Source organism: Gymnodraco acuticeps, unplaced genomic scaffold (genome assembly GCF_902827175.1).
Source record: "Gymnodraco acuticeps unplaced genomic scaffold, fGymAcu1.1, whole genome shotgun sequence".
In the NCBI taxonomy this organism is placed as follows: Eukaryota; Metazoa; Chordata; class Actinopteri; order Perciformes; family Bathydraconidae; genus Gymnodraco; species Gymnodraco acuticeps.
In genome coordinates, this window is record NW_022990558.1 from 716,950 (window position 1) to 738,146 (window position 21,197).

The 21,197-nt window shown below is 40.0% G+C and overlaps 1 protein-coding gene across 2 annotated transcripts; it reads left to right on the forward strand.

Moving 5' to 3' along the window:
- The first annotated feature begins 1,067 nt into the window (after window positions 1–1,067).
- Window positions 1,068–20,928, forward strand: LOC117553487 (Usher syndrome type-1G protein homolog). 2 transcript variants are annotated; one of them, XM_034227432.1, is made up of 4 exons: window positions 1,068–1,378; window positions 6,879–7,326; window positions 8,214–9,028; window positions 20,254–20,928. In XM_034227432.1, exons 1-3 carry the CDS (start codon window positions 1,215–1,217, stop codon window positions 9,024–9,026), a joined length of 1,425 nt encoding a protein of 474 aa, XP_034083323.1. In that variant the 5' UTR covers window positions 1,068–1,214; the 3' UTR covers window positions 9,027–9,028; window positions 20,254–20,928. The 2 variants fall into 2 exon arrangements, with proteins under 2 accessions (XP_034083323.1, XP_034083324.1); XM_034227433.1 differs by lacking the exon at window positions 20,254–20,928 and adding an exon at window positions 10,915–11,307.
- The last annotated feature ends 269 nt before the right edge of the window (window positions 20,929–21,197 follow it).

Consider the following 21,197-nt stretch of genomic DNA (forward strand, 5'->3'; position numbering starts at 1 on the left):
TAAAAGGATCATTTGTATATGAATTACTCGCACTGTTTAAATTCCTGAGGAACAATTTTTTTTGGGCAGTGTTTCTTTTGGTCAGTGAAGTTATTTGACTTTGAAAGGGTTTATCAGCCGGGCTCTCTGCCAGGTAATACCACTGTTTGTGTTCACTCTACACCAGGAACTGACTAATACATGAAACCTCACTCTTATCACTTCAAGTAGCAGCTAATAGTTCACAGCTGATAACCTGCTGAAACTGCTGGATTTACTTTCAGTGTCACGTTCAAATGTTCATGCAGGTGGTTTTGCATGGTTTAGCCAATTTAAAAACAATTGAGTGTAGGCCTGCTTTACATCACGCCTTGTCTTTTGTAAACATGTTGCGTTTGATATGGAAATGAAATTGTAGGGTAACACACGTCATTAGACATTTGAACTAGCTTGAATTTTAAAAGTCATCAGACCACACAGTCTGCATTATTTTTGGTAAAGATGACAGGGGCTACATTTGTAATCAATATGCATTCAAACTAGATAAATGCATAATTTAAAAATGTCAAAGATATTAACTTCACTATCTGCTAAATGGTTTTACAAACACACAGAAACTAATGGAAAGCATGCCTGGAACAGTAGGACAAATATATCCAAAAGTCTGATATTGGGTTGCAAAATACAGCTACTTCTATATTTAAAGTATACTTTATTTGACTTTAGGGATTTCAAAATTGCAAACATTTTAAGGATATACTTGGGTTATTGTTCTAAATAAAATAAAAATCTATTTTGCATGATTCCTTAACACCATCATTAGTTAATAAGAAAATGCAGATGTAAGTTTGACTAACCACATTTTATATTTAATATTGATATTTTCAGTGCAATTGTTACTGCCACAACGTGCTTTCCTCGTGTGAGAGAACGAGGGAATTACAAAGAAACTAAAATAAAATGAATAGAACCAAAAAAACATGCCATTCCGTTTTTAAAAGGGGCGGGTGTTTTCTTTATAGCTCCGCCCCTGCTTGACAACCAGCACGCCTCGTGTTCGTCTCCTAGCAACTAGGCTGTCAGCCAGCTCCGTGCCTCTCCGGGCCGTCGGACCGCTGCTCACACGCCGCTACCGGACTTTAAAAGTTGCCTTACTAACAAGGCAAACCTTCCGGAACCTCCATGGAACCGAACCCAGAGTGAGCCAGGCGGGCTGCCGAAGCAGAGGCGCCGCCATGAACGACCGGTACCACCGGGCGGCCCGGGACGGCTACCTGGACGTGCTGAAGGAGGCCACACGGAAGGAGCTGAACGCCCCGGATGAGGATGGGATGACACCGACCCTGTGGGCGGCGTACCACGGCAACCTGGAGGCCCTGCGGCTCATCGTGGGGAGAGGGTGAGTCCGAGCATCCTCCCTCACCAGAGAGATAGTTCATCCACTAACACCTGTTTGCTCATTTCAGCAGAAATGTCCGAGAGGGAAAATATTGTAACGTGTCTGTTTACATGACCAACAGTTATTGTTTACCTTTTATTATATTATTTTGACGCTATTTTCTGTATGTAAATAAGTGGATTTTTTTCTATTTACTTCACGTGCTCTAGGAAAAAACCTTTACATATTGAACTATATTTTAAATTGCTATGGTAGAACTGTTCTCTACTCGTGCATAAGGACACATCTGATGACATTAAACTAAATTGTGAGTTATTCTTGTCATAATATATTATGCCTGTGGGCACATAAGACTATTCTTTCTATTTAGTTTACATGTATTTATATGTTGAATACGAAAGATCTGCACATATGTAATAATGTAACTCTTTGGGCTTGAATGGGACCAACTATAATCAAATATTGTGGAATTTTCTATTAACAAAAAGGATGTAAAAATGTAACATTTAGAAAGAAGAGACTAATGCCCCCACTTTCCTGTTGTTATTATAAAATGTCTTAACACCAATCCTTGATCCTCAAGCTTCACACGAATAAATATTAACAAATTGTATATTGTTGACCTCAGCGCTGTGTGCTTATATTCGCATGAATACACAAATCTTATAACCCACCCCCATTGCTAATGTAATCAGGGTCGCTGGAGATGCAGTGCTATACATTTTAACTGCCTGATTACAAAGGAAAGGTCACTTGCAGCTGATGCTCAAACATAAAACACACTCTATAGCAGTAGAAAGACTGAAGCATGATTACTTTATTTGAATGTCACATGTGTGGCTAATCCATGACATGGGCCCAGTTCAGGTGCAGGGATAACGCACTAAATCTAACACCTCACATGCAGTGGATAGGATCTGCGTTCTTACAGCCTCACGCTGCATATTGTGAAAGAAAACTGAGATAATGATAAAAGGCTTTTGTTCAAGGTTTAGGAGAGGAAGCAGTGTGATATTTCACAGCAGGGCACCGTGCAGTATGTCATGCTGCTGGTGGCAGGTTTATAAGGCGAGCAGTAAAGTGGAGGGCAGTTGGGTCTGATGCTTGGGAGGGACACAGACAGAGGGAAAGGTCACAGTGATGGATAGAGACGGTTTCTACTACGGCTCATGGAGCATGTGGTGTAAAGAGTCAAGCAAAGACAGAATAGTAAACTGAGCTGCAGTTCAACTCACAGCAGAAGATGAGGAAAACAGTAGCGGTTGTGAGCAAGAAAACGTGTCATTTCTCATCAACTTTTCAGATTGTTCTTTTCTTCGTTTTACACATTAGAACTGAAACCATTTTTTCAACAGAATAAGGTAAGGCAAAATGTTGGTCATGTAAGAAACATTGTCTAACTAAAAATAACAATTCTGATTCAACAAGTAACATATCTGGTTCAAGAACAAATGTGCATAACAACTTTCTGTAGGCATCAGAACTGATGCCCCACACCCCAATTGACTGCATTTGTACCACTAAGGCACAATATCAGCTGAAACAGATCCCTTAGTATTACTAAATATCAATGAACCGTTTAATTGAGCAGCCATATGAAACATGTATTAATAAAGCAACCTAAACTAGTATTTTTATCCTAAATATTCATGACTTAATAAGCAAAAATCAAAGTCTAAAAAAACATCTAATGGTAATTGAAAGTGCATGCATAAAGCATTACCTTTAAACCAGTGAAGAAATAGGAACAACATGGCAGAACATAGTTTGTTCATGTCGGAGCCATCACTCAAATGTCAGGCACTTTTAGAAATTAATTATTGCAGATCATATTTTTGCTAAAGTGGTACACAAGTTGTGTTTAATCAAATGACCTAAATAAACTATGAGCATGAAACTGCATAATGACCTACTATTCATTGTAGGCCATAGGAAGACAGAAATGGTGTATGTGTGCGTTACAATAGTGTGCAAACTATTGTGTATGTGAGAAATGCTTAGAGGTATACTACATTAGCAAAGTTTTGCTGAGTACACTGCGTGAGCTTGGTGGACATCATCAACTGCCCCATATAGTCAAAGGTGGAAAGTAAGTACATTTACTCAAGTACTGTACTTAAGTACAATTTTACTCCACTACATGTATTTAATACCTTTAGTTACTTCACAGATGTGGATGAATGATGTGAAATATAATCAAGTGTTGAATCACACTTTAGTTCCACCTGGAGTAAATCCACCAGCTACCCTGCAGAATACAAAGTCATTCAAACTAGCTGCACCTTTACCAGCTTTGAGAACACTTTCATGATCAATCATTATAAAACATATCATATATATTATTCTGAAATGGACCAATCTGCACAATGACTACTTTTACTTTTGGTACTTTAAGTATATTCTGGTGCTAATACTTGTGTACTTTTACCTGAGTAACAATTTGAATGCAGGACTTTTACTTGTGACAGAGTATTCCTACACTCTGGTACTTCTACTTTTACTCAAGTACAAGATCTGAGTACCTCTCCCACCTCTGCATATAGTGATAGAAACAGTCATGTGATCAATGCAGTTAAGTACAGTACATTAGTATATGATTTGGAACACAGTTTAAGAGTACGCAGTCCTGCTAGCAGCCCTATGAGGCTGTTCCTAGGTACATCAAAAACAACGTGCTGATGTTTTGCATGTATTCCATGGTCCCCTGAGTATGTTATCATGTCAACATTTGTTTCCGAGCGTTGGACACATTCAAATTGTGACCTGATTATCACAAACAAAATACACCTTATCCTCTGCGGAACATGTATGTCCATACAACTTCTTATCCAGTGTGCTCTTCTTTGCCGTGGCGTGCTGGGGGGGAAACACCAACAAAAGGGATGCTGAACAAGCTCATAAAACTGGACAACCTGGAGGAGGTGGCTGAGGGGAGGGCTCAAATTATCAACGTTTTACCTCGTTGTGATATCTCGTTTTAACAGTTACTTATATAATGTTATACTGTCCTGTTTTTCACTCTCCCTCTGTTGCTACTTTCAACTCCTGAATTCCCCCATTGGGATAAATGAGGGTCCATCTTATCTTATGGTAATGGTTCCAGCAGAAAATGTTCCGTCTGAATCAAAGTTGGAGCCAGTCTGACTGGCATTGCTACACTATCTACAAATAAATGTTTTTTTTCTGGGTCTGGTTGAAAATGATGAATCTTCCTGTGCAGTCTGATCTGTAGTCAGTGGGAACTTCCGGGCAACATTTCACAGAGAACGAGGATACGTTTCGGTTGGTACCAAACAGTATTAAAGTTTCAGAGTAAACAGGTGGTTGTTTGAGGTTGGTGTATCATCTCTGAGTCAGAGGTTCTGGCAGAGCTGCAGATGGTTCCAGTTACCGTGTGAGATAGTTTGGTGTGATTTCTTGCTTGTACCATTGGAATTGGATCCGCTTAATCGCCCTTTCAGCTGACAGGGAAATATAAAACAGGAACATTTGATGCTCTGAACATAAAAATAAACCACATCATATTTGATCTAATATTAAATGGGGCATTTGTACAATTTGCCAGGTCTGCAGTTACCAAGGATCTGAAATCAAGGATCAAGCTGATAAAAGTAGTGACTCTGCAGCGTGTGGTAACTGTGCCTTTAGGTGTCTGCAGAAAAAGGCTCTTGGTGTGTGGGATAAATAATGCATCGTCACCTCTGTCATGTTTAACCTGCAGCGCTTCAATTATTGATCAGGCCCCCGCCACGGCCCGGTCATAAGGGCGGAGAGAAAACAGGAAGAGGAGGGACTCAAAACAAACCAACTGTACCGCACACTGTGTCAAAGTCCAGCATGTGTTGTGGTTTTTGTCCTCTTTTGACTTGCTTGCACAGCATTGTGCTTTACTGATATCTTGGTTATATTTGATTGTTTCCTTGTCATTAAACAAGGGTTATAAAAAAAGACTGCAAACATACTGATGATGCACTGTAAATGTCAAGGCTATAAATTAAGTTTTTTTAATAACTGAATCTATATTTTATTTAGATACATTTTAAATCATCATTGTAGAGGAAACTTCTGTGTAGCTATGCAGTGGGAGTCACCGACTCAGGAAGGAGACACGGTAGGAGCAGTAGCTTTGATGTCAAACACATGATGGTTTATTTGGAGTTACGGCCGGAGGATTCACATCACAAGTCCAAGAGCCAGAGGTTCTGACTTCACGGTAGAGTTGCCACGTCAATTCTGGAGAGCCTCTCTCTTGCCAGCCCATTTAACTGGTTCCACAGAGAGTCATCAACATGTTTTGATAAGATAGCTTTAGATAGTTTGGGCACACTAAGTTACCAGCTTCCGCCACTTATGGCCTTGCATATGTCATGCCCTGGAGTCCTCAGACAACAGAGAAGGAAGTGTCCCAGTGTACCCACAATACAGACCATCTGTGACCCAGTATTGACCGGTCACAGAATGGGAACAATAACATTATTGGCTGAAACAGCCTGTGTCCTTAAAGGAGGTAAACAGACGTCAAGGTTTGTCCTGTATGTCACATCTAGGAGTCTAGGACAATTATTTCTTTTAACTCTAAAAGTGAGTAAAAAGGTGTATTCTTTTCAGATTGCTTATTTGTCTGACCAACAAGCCAAAACCTAAAGATATTCAGTTCACAATTAAATAAAATGAAGAAAATAATCAAAAAAAGTCAAATTGATCAGGATTGATCTGATGTTACTATTACACTGCCTTTCAATTAATGACAGTAAAACGTAGAGTCATTTTCACTGTATGACCTGACAGAGTTGCAGGTCATGTGAGTCATCTTACTTCCTAAAGTTCAAGCTGTATTGTAAGGCGATCAGCAAGTGAGGTTTCTGCAGCATGCCAGAACGCTGCTAAAAACATCTGTTTGGTGTATAATAACTAAGATCTACGGAAAATGTCCACAATATAGATTGGTTCTTGGACTTTGCTCGACATCACCCCTAACTCTTGTATTGTGTAATATTACAAATAACCCCAAACCAAAAGTCCGCCTGGTCTTAAATTGTTCCCAATTTGCTGCATTGACAATTTAAGGGAAAAGGTATTTTCTCACCCAAACAAAATGAAGTGCTTATGGAGGAGGTCGAGATGGGTGGGTCAAACAAAAAGAGATCTTTTCCCAGGAGACTTATTTTAATGTATGTCGGTGAATTAAAGAAATACAACAAACATAACTTTCCCAAGTATTTTTTTGCAATTTTATTGTTTTTTTGTTTAAATGTACAAGAATATCACTTGGTCCCTACTCTGAAGTCCCATTTAGTTGTATGGGAACTTCATTTAATAGGAGAAAGGGTTGCAAAGTAGCCACGTGGATAGGGGTGTCCATTTACTGTCACCATATAGCGTGTTTTAAAATTAAAATCGCTTAAACCTGTGAAAAATGTGCTTGGTTCTTGAGACAGAAATCATACTGTATGCGTGAATCCAGTAATGTTGAGATCCTACGTTGCGTCTTGTCTTTCAGAGGCGATCCGGACAAGTGTGACATCTGGGGCAACACCCCGCTCCACCTGGCAGCTGCCAACGGCCACCACAACTGCCTGTCCTTCCTGGTGGCTTTCGGTGCCAACGTGTGGTGTCTGGACAATGACTACCACACACCGCTGGACATGGCCGCCACCAAGGGACACATGGACTGCGTTCGCTACCTGGACTCCATCACTGCCAAGCAGATAACACTCAACCCAAAGCTGGTCACCAAACTCAAAGACCGGGCGTTTCGCGCAGCAGAGCACCGAATCAAAGACTGTGCAAAGCTCCAGAGGAAGCACCGTGAACACATGGAGAGGAAGTTCATGAAGGAGTCAGCAGCTTTAGACAACCTGGATGCTATCAGCTTTTCTAGCTACAACAGCGGCAGCACACTGAGCCGCAAGTTCAACACTGTGACCTCCAACATGCCATACTCGCAGGTAGTGGTGTTAAAATGGAATATATAAACATACAAAGTGGATGTGGATGGAACCTTGTTTCAGAAAAAAGCATGTTGGTATAGCCTAAGGCATGAAACAAATGATTTGTCGCATTTTAAATGTGCCATGCATATCCCAAATGGTGTCTGCAAGTCACAAAAGATGCAGTTCCGTTTAATTTTGGCAAGACGGCTCATTGAATGGCATCTAACTCGCACAATCAAGATAACCTAGAAACTAGCTAGTACATTTAGGTATAAACCATTGCAAATGTAACGTTATATTACCTAACGTGTTTTATCCAGCCACTCCTGGTCATTTTATCAGCCGGGAAGCCAAATAATTAGCAATACCCCGTACAATACATGAGGCACACATTTATAACTTTTGGCTATGTAATCTTTACAATGACATATTTTCAAAGTCTTTAAACTCGGTCAGTTTTACAAGAACTTTCTTGACTTGCTAAATTATCCTTTTATTTGAACATCATATACAGTATGTATTCATGGCACAATTCTTGCCCTTGACTTCCGTACACATTCTTTCCAAAATAAAGTCCAATGGTGGTAAAGTCTTTGCTTAATATCATCCTAGCTGTAGGCGTTTCATGTTAATAAATGTATTGCTTTATCTTAGTTAAAACAATAAGATGCTTGTCTAGTACAGCAATATCTTATTTATCTTGGTTATGAATCATAGAAGTCCAGGATCATGTTTCAAGCTTTTAGAAAGACAAAGAAAGTTATCCTCTATTGTGCTAGTGGTACCAGCTTTAAGGACTTAGTTGTTGTTTGAGTTGCAACACCAGTGATTGTTTGTGGGTATATCCATTCTTGATCTAAATGAGTGTTTCGTAATTCTTAATTTCTATACTTGCTTCTCAGGCCACGCTGCAATCCACAGCCAAGGGCAAGGCCAAGATACAGAGGAAACTAGAGAAGAAGAAGCAGGGTGATGGAACCTTCAAGATCTACGAGGACGGGAGGAAAAGTGTGCGCTCGCTGTCTGGTCTGCAGCTCGGCAATGATGTCATGTTCCTTAAACAGGGCACATATGCCAACCCCAAGGAGCGATCTCGCCTCAACATCCGCGACATGTTCGCCCGTGACCATGACGACGACGGCGACACAGTCTCTCGTGCCATGAGCGAGCCAGGCCTCCACGAGACCGCGTATTCGGAGATCAGCGCAGACTCCGGACGTGACTCCCTCTTCACCCGACCTGGGCTTGGCACCATGGTGTTCAGGAGGAACTATTTGACTGGAGCCATGTTTACACGGGATGAAGGGAGTGTAGTGGGAAGTGAACCATTGGGCCGGGCACCTAATGTTCGACTACGAGGACCTCTGCCTCAACGCTCGCCCAGCTTGGATGAGGACAGTATTGGCAGTGCCTTGAGCCTGCAAGAAAGGAACCTTCAGGAGTTGCCATGGGAGGAGACAGACGTTGGGATGGATGAGGACTTGGAGCTAGAGAGCAGTCCTCTGGACACTTTCCTGGCCTCTCAAAGCCTCAGTGAGTTCATGCTGATCTTCAGGAGAGAGAAGATCGACCTGGAGGCTCTGCTGCTTTGTTCAGATCATGATCTTACCAGCATTCACATCCCTCTGGGCCCAAGGAAGAAACTTCTGGAAGCCTGCAAGAGACGCCTGGATACCATAGACGAACCAGAGGCCATTGAAGACACTGAGCTCTGAAGGTCAGTGTTATAATACATGATGTTTGAAAAAGAATCAGCCTTTGTTTGACATGCATAGGCATACTGTGTACAAAACATTCAATGGGGATGACAGACACCAAAGAATTGTAAAACTTGAATTGATATGGATGGCTTAATGTTGTCCCTAAATCTAAAAGGCATCACTTATTTATTTGCTAGAACTATGGGCAATAGAACAATGGGAAGAAACATGTTAGCTGGAAGACATTTTGCCATTCTTACCAAGCTAGATCTAATGAGCAGACTTTATATATCCAGTGTCCCATAGAGATCTTTTACCAAACATTCATACAGTCCCATGTGGTTATTTTATCTGTAATGGATAACATTTACACACTTTAGTGGTTTCCACCTGATAATATATTGATAAATGTTTTGCGAGATATCGCAAAACCTCTTTGCGAGATCTCGCAAAAGTATTGCGTAAGTTTCAAATATTTAAAAAAAAATAATAGTAATGTTTTGCGAGATCATTACGCAAAGCAGAACATTATTATTATTACTTTTTTTTTTCTTCTCCATGTCCCCTAGGGCTCCGTACAACCCTGACCTAGAAGCACATGTGGTTATAGATTCTGATTCCATTAGCTTTCAGTCTTTAGCATATTTTACCATTGAGAAACACTAATGCTCTTGTGCAGATGGCGAATGTTAGAAAAATATCACATAAATACATGTATTTATTATCCTTGCAAAAATGGAAGTTCACACACAGAGCTGTGTGGGACAAATAGTTCCCAGAGTAGAGTCCTTGATATGCTTATATACAAGAGAGGGTGTTACAGTCAACAAGATGGAAGAATACTGGTTCAAAGCAGTATTCTGACATTAGTAAAGATTAGCTAAGGCCTGCGTAAGCAATAAACATGACAGTCATATGCCTATCTCTCTTGGCGCTGTGTCATCATGCCAATCTTAGGAACGTAGCTATCATAACTTCAACACAGTGTCTCATGAGCGTCATCCATGTAGTCGTACATCCGGCTACGTACACAGCTACGTAGGGCCTCTGTTAGCATGTGCTACTCTGATATAGAAGGAACATTCAATATTTTCCCAACAGCGAGAAAGCGTTTTGACCTATGTGTTTTGCAAGCAGAGAGCTTCAGAGGAGGCACCTCGTGAGAAAAAAATAACGAGAGACAGTGAAATCTAGCTAGTTAACTTCAGGTAACTTTATGCGAGCATCAACATGAATCCATTTTTAGTGAAGTTACCTAAAGTGAGAGAGGAGACAGCGTCTGACAGAAAACGTCACTTGCACACTTTTGGCTCTCTGTGGAGACCGAGTTCCCCCACTTCGCCAAAAAGGCTGTAAAAGTGCTCATTCCCTTCACCTCAACCTACCTGTGTGAGTGCGGGTTTATTTATTTTTTATTTATTTATTTGACAGGGACAGTGCACATTGATTAACATTTCTGTAAATGCGCCAGAGTTAGCCAACAGGCTATTTTTCATCTGCAGTCCCTGGACAGATGTTGAAAGTCATCCTAAAAAAAAATGTCACTTCAAATGACCGGTAAATACAATCAGTAAATCAACATTCAACATATATGCTTATATTATGATAAAAGCATATATAAAACAAAACAAAGCAAAAATACATATTCACAAAGCAGACAGATAGCATCAGGTCAAAGCACATGTGTACAAACAGAGGTTGTAAAGTGCAGATTGTGTCAAGTGTTGACAGAGCTGATTTTCCACTAGCCATGTTTTTAAGTTAGATTTGAATAAAGTGCAGGTGTTTTGTTCTCTAATCGTTACTGGGATTGAGTTCCACTGTTGTGCAGCTTTAAAAGAAAATGAAGATTGGCTGAATGAACTCTTCCTTAATGGAACAATGCAATCTCCTCTTGTTGCAGCTCTTGTTGACCTAGTTACAGGTGTGCGTATGGTGATAAAATGTCTGAGCGGAGGTGAGGTAAGGCTGTGTATTATTTTGTACATGAGGTAAGCATTTGCACATCTAATAAAATTTGTATTTTGCGAGTATTTGGCCCTAATAATAATAATAATTTGTATAGCACCTTTCATACAGGGGATTGCAGTTCAAAGTGCTTTACATCAGTAAAAAATAAGACATAAAAGCAATGTAAAACAAGCAGCAAGAGCAAGGCATAAAGTGGGATAAAATAATTAAACATCAAAACATGGGGAATAAAACATAGAGAAATAGTGCAGTATAATAGTGTAAAGTCAGTTAAATGCTTTGGTAAAGAGATAGATCATTTTAAAACGTATTGGCTTCCCTAATATTGTTGGGTAACGTGTTCCACAGTTTTGGGGCGTAGTTTACAAAGGCTGCATCACCGATCTTCTTATGACTCTTTCTGGTGACCCCTAATAGACCTGCATCTGGTGATCGCAGTGTTCTGGCGGGTTTATTAGAGAGTCAGCAATGTAGCTGGGTCCTTGTCCATTTAGAGCGTTGTATGTGAGGAGAAGCACCTTAAAATCTATTCTAAAAGTTACAGGAAGCCAGTGTAGAGTAGCTAAGACAGGACTAATGTGTTCCCTCCTTTTGGTAGTCTAGCTGCAATGATGAGAATGAACTGATTTCTTACCTACTATTTTAAGTGTTTGTTTGTATAATGATTCCAGTGGTTTAAGAGTGGTTGTACACAGGCATGTGACCAGGTTGTTAAGCAGTAGGTGATGTGAGATATAACCATAGAGTGCATGTACATCAGAGCCGCCTCTGTTGACATGCAGTCCCTAGTAAACCTCAAATTTGACCAGCCTGTCCTCCTACAAAAAACGACCATATAGGCCGATTGTTCATGCCCTTATAACGACCCAGAGACACGTTTTAAAGTGTATGTTGTTTCTTACACGACCACTAGAGGTGCTCTAGTGGTCGTGTAAGAAACAACATGCTCCCGGCCCGTTCATTGCAAACGCTCCGGAGGGACGTTTATTCACAAATAACCCTCTCTGGAAAATTGTGGAATACTTTGGCCATTAAAATACTTTTTGATTCGATTTCTGGCGAGAAGTGTATATTGTACTCTTAGAATCCACGTCCAGTCGATGTGTAGGATCTATAGTTTGATATATTACGAAGATGATTTGAGGTCTCGCCAGGATGCAGCTTCCATGTAAAGTTAGCGTGGGTGAGAAGTGAGAACAGTTTTTCCGGTCTCGAAGTTTTCATAATAAAACCGGATATATTCCCCTCACTATGATTACACAGTGATGTCTGCATTACTCATCCACTAAAACACATCAGTTTATCCTTGTTAATTACACAATATTGATTGGTTTAAATTGTGAACAATGCTTTTGTGTTTTTAACCTTCGATTCAGAGAAACAAATAGTTTTTTCGGAGTTTAGACCCTACACTACCCAGAATGCCCAGCTATCGTTTGGGACCACAACATCCGCCTTGCTTTAGTCATCAAGCCCTGTAATTGGATGTTGGAGTGGCAATGCAACAAGGTTACGCTGAGCGTCGAACAGCTCTATGAAATGGAATGGAATCCCCCCCCAGAACTACACATGCTGGCTATTGTGTGTGTGAGACTGACCGTTGAGCCAAGCAAGGAGGCAGAGGGTTCAAATATAACCCGGTGTGGGCATTTATTTCTCATGTGCACATAGTCACCAGCCTCAATATGACTGTCCTCCCTGAACACAGTCAGCAGCCACAAGGATCTCCCACACACTACCTCTCCACTGACAGGGAAAACAGAGCCTAAATACACACACACTAATCAATCAACAAGACACAGGTGAGGGGGGAGGAGACAACACAGGGCACCAGGTGAACACAATCAACAACAATAAAGATATACAACCCGTAACGGAGGCCGAGATCACCTCCGTGACAGTGTGTTTCGCTACATGTTCTATGGCACGTCTCTTTATAACACGTTTTCGTATTTCCCACAATTAGAAGTTGCCAGTATTAAACTGTGTACACCCTGGAAGTTTAGGGGATACGAAACACAGTGGTGTTATCAAATTTAAAACATATAATTAATAAATGGGTGAATTAATATACCCACATGGCACCTAAGCTCAGAAGAGTTTTATTTAACAGCTGGTGTTATGTCTGTGACCCCTCCTGTTGTTCATTGACAAGTCTTGAAACATGCACTTGTCAAGGTTCAGAGGCACATTTTGCAAATATGGCAGTAGCCATCAATCATCTTAAGATAAGATATACTTTATTGATCCCAAGTTGAGAAATGTTTTTGTTACAGCAGCATACTACTTTGTTCTACTCCACTACAATTCAGAGGTTAATCTGGTGTTTTTACTCTACTACATTTATTTTAGTTACAGTAAACTTTGAAGATTCTGATTAATGATGTGAAATATAAACAACCCTTAAATCAGACTTTAGTTACACCTGAGTCAAATTCAGGGAAGGTGATTGTCAAGTGCCAAAATAAACTATGCAATATATTGGACGTTAAGTACTTTGTCAGACTTCATATTTATCTGTGGATAACCCCAACGTTTTTTTCTTATTCAAAAGAAGACCTTAACTTAAAGGGGACCTATCATGCTATATTTGAACAATATATTGTAGGGCCATACCTATATAAAAGTATATAAATATAGTTTTTTTTTCAAAATACCAAACAGATCCTGCATTTTAGCCATGCCTCATTTCGCTCTAGTTGCTCTTTCCAGCGCTGTTTTTGCATGGGGCTGATTCTGTGAGCTGCAGCTGACCACGCCCCCCTGCAGGAGAGGGGAGCATGCTTTGAGATCAGCTGCTAGGCTGCAGCGGGGAGAAGAGGGGGAGAAAAAGAGATCTCCGTCCACCATGTTTTATTCTTATAGAAGTAAGAAGAGAAGTAATAGGGCAGAAACCCTCCTTTTTACGCAGCGCTCCAGACATAGACATCAAACGGCGACACATATTCAGTTGCCAGTTACTTTGGCATTAGGGCAGGGATATCTAGATACTTTCCAAGGTTTGACATAATTAATTGCGCTACTTTTAAAGCAAGCAATGATATTTTCAAATCTATAATCAAAAAGCTCCTCAAAAACACTATCGAAGCAGTTCCTGCCGTTGCTACGTTAGTTCAAACAGTAACAACGGACTATTTTTCTTAGCGGATGCATGTCAATTTAAATCAATACAACTATTTTTTAAATCAATAAAATCATTTTCTAAATCGATAAAAGCATTTCAATTAATATTGGGAGTCATATCGTTACTTTGTTGAGAATGTGGCCATGTAATAAGCCTTCAAATAACACCTTCATGCCGATCTAGATCCCTCCGCTTCGCGTCGGGCTCCTGATCAGCCTGTCGGTGTTCTTTTCCCCATAATGATCGCGTCGCTGCACATTATCCCTTACATATGATTATATAGAGTTGATTTGTTTTAAAGCAGGAGGCGCAAACGCTTGCCTCGGGGAGGGAGAAAAAGAGCCACAGTGGAGAATAAACAGAAGGGCAACCATGGCAACCATGCAAGGGAAGTCTTCTTCGCTGCTTTTGTGGCAGACTACAGCGCCACTTACAGGCCTGGCATATGTACTACAGCATCTCCAGCGCTTTCAAGCGGCAATGGCCGGCCGTGGCCCAACCATGGATGTATAATAAGAACTGGATACAGCGTGGGAGGCGGGGCCTCATTCATTCCTATGAGAGTTGCTCATTAGCGCATGATGACAAAATGGCCCAACTTTTGAGAGAGCGAAACGTCACAGATTACCCGGCATGCCTGAGAAGTACCCGTATGTGCACTCATAGAGCATGCGCAACTTTAACCACGTCGCCCAAAAGGCTCGTTCACATTAAGCACGTGAATTTGCGTACACGTAACAGCACCGCACGTTCATGACAGCATGGTACTGGATTTATATTAACGAGGCGGCAGTTAGCAGCTAGCGGCTAGCTAGTAAATTATGCTAAATTACACATCAATCGTTTTGTACTTTTATATTACGCTGACATCAGGATCTAGTGATATCCCAGCAACAGAGCTTCATTTAGCATGATACTTGTGTGGGTTGTACATGAAACCACTTAGTAATATATAAAAATGTATATGTTGAAGCCTGTTATGATCAATTGTGAGTTAAAACTTTATCTAAAAAGTAAAGCTGATGATGGATTACTGTGGTGGAGTTAAAATAACAATAGCCTATTTCTTTTTGAAATGTGATGGAGTAAAAGGATAGTAACTGTGATTATTCATGTTAAGTAGCCCACAAGTAACTAAAACAATTGCAAGTGCAATAAGAAGCTACAGGAACGTTAATCTACGTCGGTAATATTAACTTTATTTAATACAACATTTACGGTACAAGATTTACATCATACAGCCCATGTAGTATAATATTTTACAAATGATGAATTACAGCAAACATGTGCAATATATCCATTATTACAGCTCCGTGGGATGGCAGTAAGGCGATATGGTCCGTTGTTATTGTGCATCCATGGGTAAAGAGAAACTCATGTAGTACTGAACACATAACATGAACGTGCCGGGCGGCGCGGTCCCGTGGGTTAGATGCGCGTTCATAATGCAGAGGGAAATAACTCTCAGAATAACGTTATTAGCACATTTTTACAACTTGAGGACTGAATGTTTTTAATAAGGGCTATACAAACGTTCATACTGGGTAGTTTATTTAGTTTAAAAAAAATTATCCAACGAGTTACAGACCACTCTTTCCCAATGTAAGTCAATGGGAAAAAGTGTTTCCGGGCCCAGCAACCTAAAGGAAGTGTAGTACCACCGTTTGACCAGCACGAATATTCTCATCAGACTCCGGCGCACTTCCTGGGGGCTTGGGCCCAACCTCTCATTCCCCTGATAGGTGGAGAATTGATCACTAAGCGGAGCACCCCTTTTTGTGAAAATAATTCAAATCTGGATCAGTCTGTATCAGATCCGTTACAGCCCCTTTTTTTTTTAGAGATTTGGGTATAGAGGAAAAGAGAGAGGGTTGTATTTTCTGACACTTGTGGCGCGTTTCCACTGCAGCGCAGAGCTCGCTTTAAGCGTGCCGAGCCGTGCGTGGCCCTTTTTTGGTTGCGTTTCCACTTGGCCTAGTACCGGCTAGCGGGTCCTAATTCACAGTTTTTCTGGCCCCATAAAATCGTGGTTCTAGGGCCAGGAACAACCAGGCTGAGTCGGGCTGAGTATGCTAAACTAGAGAGAGAATCGCTGGCAAGGGGGCTACAACTACGACAAAATGAACATATTTGACCGTGATTTAATTGTAATACACGTTTCAAAATGATGCCGAAGTAACAACATACTGATACCGGTTAGTAAAAAACCATGAATTAATGCTTTGACAAGTCTGCAGACAGACGGCAGGCGAAAAACCTTTTGAAATGCGTGTTGTCTAAATGGACATTGGCTAAACTAACGTTGTAAATGCTCCGACCGTCCACACTCACAACAACGGCCTATACAGACATAAATAAACCAGCGACTGTATTCGCCATGACACAGGCAGTCTGTGGTTTGTACTTGTTTAACTTTTGTCTAGTTTCTGAACAGATATGAGGAGCTGTGAGCTCTGAGGGCTAACGGCTGTGTTGTTTTTCTGGGGCTCTCATTGAAGATGGCGTCACGGCTCCGCCCACACTGCGTTACTATAGATACTACCCCATTTCCTAAACTCTAATGGAAATGCGCCATAAAGTGAGCCAGTCTTAACGAGGCCTAGCCATACAGAGCAAGGCCGTGTAGTGGAAATGCGCCATTAGTGAGTTCCCTGACACACCGGGGACACATATTCATGTATAAAAGATGTACAAGAGTGCATTTTGCATGATAGGTCCCCTTTAAAGTATTCTTTAATGTTTAAATAAATCCTTATTAGTTTGTCTGTTTTGCACATCCTCCTGTTAATATCTTTGTACGTCCTGCACTAAACTGTTTTATTGTAGAGATCACTACAGTATCTTCTTGATATTTTATATTCTATATTTCTATCATGCCTTCTACTTTCCCCCTATTTTGTATGTAGGCTACTCTTAATATTTAAATGTTTTCATCAAATAAAACGTATTCAACAACAAAATTCAATAACGTGCTTTAACTACTAGGCGGTGCGGGTTAAAAAAAAGTGGTGTAGTTAATAAAACATAATAATATCAAACATAATGACTATTAACTTTATTGTGAAATTAAAACGGAACGGTAAAGGAAAATACAGTTTCAGTCTCTCGATTTGAAGCTTATGCATTGTACCATGAACCTGTATAGACCTGTAACAGTCATCTGCATGAGGAGTTGGAAAGGTAGTAAATAATATCTTTAAAAACTACAAGAAAATCCCCAGCTGTGCACCGTTATGGTGTAAATATAGCCTATCTACCAATTGGATCAAATATAAAAGTCAGCCGAATTATTGTTGATACTGCAAGGAGACGTATTGTGTGAAAAGAAATGTAAGATGTTGTTTAATTGCTAATATATTTATGATCCACGTCACGTTTTCAGTGTTGGCGGCATTTCTTACAGTTTGTCAAAAGGTCTTCTGATCAGGGCTCTATAAATAAATATCTACAGCAGATATGTAATATTTAATGCAGCCGAACCGTGTATTACAATGCCGTTATGTGATGACCTCCAAAGAGAAAAGCAAGAATACTCGGAATAAAGTATTATTTTATTTTTTTTAAATGTTTTTCCGATTTCATATCATATAAACACCATATCCCGACATGCATTGCGGCTAAAACAATCGATCAAAACCTCTGAAAAAAGAAAGGTGTCTCTCAGAATCGAAAGAGAAAAACCTATGGGAAAAACACAAAAGCATTGTACACAATTGAAACCAATAAATGTCGTATAATTAACAAGGATAAACTGATGTTTTTTAGTTGATGAGTACTGCAGATATCACTGTTAAATCATTTGATCATTTGTTTTATTATGAAAACGTCGAGACTGGAAATACTGTTTTCAACCCGTAACTTTACATGGAGGCTGCCGCATACCTCAAATCATCTTCGTAATATCTATCAAACTATAGATCCTACATATCGACTGGACGTGGATTCTAAAAGTAAAATATACACTTCTCGCTAGAAATCTAATAAAAAAGTGTTTTAATGGCCAAAGTATTCCACAATTTTCCAGAGAGGGTTATTTGTGAATAAACGTCCCTCCGGAGCGTTTGCATTCAACGGGAGCACTAGAGGGCGAAAACTTTCAAACGTAATTATAGGACGTATTAAGCGTAATAAGGGCCTGAACAATCGTCCCATTTGGTCGTATGAGTTGGAGGACTTGTTGAATTTGACCCTGTTGCAGACCTTTTTCACCTGAGCCTTAAAATTGAGTCTTGAATCAATTAATACCCCCAGGTATTTGTACTGTGAGACCACCTGTAGCCTCTCCCCGGACACAAACACATCTGGCTCAACGCAGGAGGACTTGGTTTTGGTGAAGAACATGGTTTTACTGATTTAGTTGCAGACAGCATTGCTCCAACCAAGCTGTTACATGAACCATCTTGTTCGTCAGTTCATTAGCCACTTGTGTCAGACTGCCTCCGTGAACATAAATGACAGTATCATCAGCATACATTTGGATGTTTGTATCAGGTCATATCGATGGTAAGTCGTTTATATACAATGAAAATAACAATGGACCCAGAATTGACCCTTGTGGGACACCTGTGGACAGCTGGAGGTTAGATGATTGATTATTCTGAACTCTGACATACTGAGAACGGTTGAACAAATATGATTCTATCCATTTAAGTGTTTGTGTGGAGAAGTTAATGCTGGATAGCTTAGATATGAGTTGTTTGTGATTAACAGTGTCAAAGGCCTTCTTTAAGTCGAGAAACACTGCTCCTACACCACTTTTGTCCATTTTGGATTTGATTTGTTCTGTGAAAAAACAGTTGGCTGTTTCTGTAGAGTATTTGGCCCTAAAGCCAAATTGCATTGGATGCAGAGAAAAAGCACTGTTATTCAGATTCACAAGTTTTTCAACAACTTTTGATACTGTAGGAAGGATACTAATTTGCCTGTAGTTATTGGTAGACATTGGGTCTCCACCTTTGAAGATTGGGATAACTACAGCCCGCTTCCAAACATTTGGAAACATTCCTTGACAGAAAGAGCATTGACTTTGATCAAAAGCAAGTACCGGTCAAGGCTGCTGCCAGAGGATGATCTGCGTTTATTCCTGTCTACATTGCATCCCTGCATCATCCGCCTGTGCGCATCAAAGACGCAGACTCATTGTTCCCACTAAAGTAGGGGTGAGTGTAATAAGGAGGCAAAGTTGACGTTCAGTGTTGCCGGGAGCATATAAGGATTTATCCACGATGTTAAAAATGTAAACAAAAATATTTAAAACATAAAGATAAAAAGGTTTAAAAAAGGTATTGTTTAATGTTTTAAGGAGGTGACGCTACTCAACCAATCAAATCGGTGCAATCAGTGAGTCAGCACGATAGATTCAAACACACACACAGAGACGAGACAAGAAGAGAGAAACAGTCGGAGTCATTTCAAATGGCGTGCTCAAAAAAGAGAAAGGTAGACAGCGAAAACAGAGCATTTAATGACATGTTCTCTTACTGGACCTCTTTGAAATGCAATTGATTACCCCTGCATTATAGCAACAACAACAACAATAATAATAATAATAATAATTAGGAGGGGGGGGGGAGCGCAGATGTTCGTATGTTCTCTGAGGGGAGGCTCACCTTCCCACACTTTGAAAACCCCTGCTCTAAAGCCACTCCCCAAAATCATCCTCATGAACATAAATATAGCAAACACGTCATAAATAACATAGAAAACATTGGTTATTGTAAATACTCACAGCTGTCAAGCTAGCAGTAAAATCCAGTGTGTGCATAACTCCGTCAAGTTATACAGTCCTGCAACAGGAACATTATACAATATTTATTTTTCATGTATTTTCATCCCGTTTGCTAGGAAGAAAAGACCAATTCAACGAATGAAACAATATTGTTTCTAAAAAAACACATAATTCACTCTAACTTCAAGTACAGCGAGTTTAGTGTCCAGAGAAAACTCCGAACATGGCTCCACCAAACCCGACATTTGCAGACATCTAATCACAGTATAACTGAAAGCACCTGTGTGGGTCTGCAGTGGAGCCTTTTTGAATGGCACCATCTAGTGGTGACTTTTGATATAACGACAGGCCTGTAACCATTAGCATGACACATGTGTTTGTTTCATATGAAAACATCCTTTTCTCCTTTTAATGTACAGGATAAACACACATTGAAGGTATTATGCATTCAAGATGCTGGCTCCATGTACAATTATCCTTTCCTAATCCTGTCAGTGGAGTCAACATGGAATCCAGACCGAAACATGGAAAAGAAGACATTTCATAGGAAAGCTTTGCCACATATACAAACACACAGATACAAAGTGTTTCTGTATGTATTCCCTTCCGATGACATTCATGTGTAATCCTTGCATATTATTACATGTGAATGATTAATGTATTACTGAATGCACATAACCCTTGAAAATGTTGTTTATATGTTTTTATTGTGCAGTTTTCTTACTTCAAACATGTTATTTTACTCCATGGCACATACACAATGGTGACTTACTATATATGGACTATTTCAAAGACTGCCATTGTCTGAAAACTCTGTTGCAACAGTTAAGAAAATGTTATGTGAGTGTGCGTTAGATAGCACTGTTATCTCTGGTTGCTCTGTGGCATATTTAGTTTCACTGAAGGTCTGTGTCTGTGCACTTGAGAGTATGGCTGTGAATGAATGTCCATTTTATGTTTGTAAAAGACTGTTTTTGTATCAAAATATGTACCCACAATTATAATTATCTTTTATTAAAATAAAGTGAAAATGCCTATTGTTTTGTGAGTGAATACATGTCGATAATACCAACCTGTGAAAATAAACTTGACCTTTGCACCATTTATTTATCATTCTTTGTTAAAATGAGTGACACTGATGAATGATTAGTCCTTTTAATAAATAAAAACAACAGGCCTCAGGCCTATGGGAGGATGTGAGTGCAGCTGGCATACCGCCTGGTGATCTTGTTTGTCCTTTACTGCAGCATCTGCTGTCCTTTAGAGTAAAAATAAACTATGATTTTACACTATGATTTAAGGCAAGACACCAAAAGCAAAAACATTGATTTTTGATGCACTTCACGTACATTTTGTTTGGGCT

Bases quoted from the DNA above. Each gene is read 5' to 3' on its own strand.
- LOC117553487 (XM_034227432.1), top strand. From the start codon at position 1,215: ATGAACGACCGGTACCACCGGGCGGCCCGGGACGGCTACCTGGACGTG. The intron at 1,379-6,878 runs GTGAGTCCGAGC...CTTGTCTTTCAG, and splicing joins CGGCTCATCGTGGGGAGAGG to AGGCGATCCGGACAAGTGTG. The intron at 7,327-8,213 runs GTAGTGGTGTTA...CTTGCTTCTCAG, and splicing joins CCAACATGCCATACTCGCAG to GCCACGCTGCAATCCACAGC.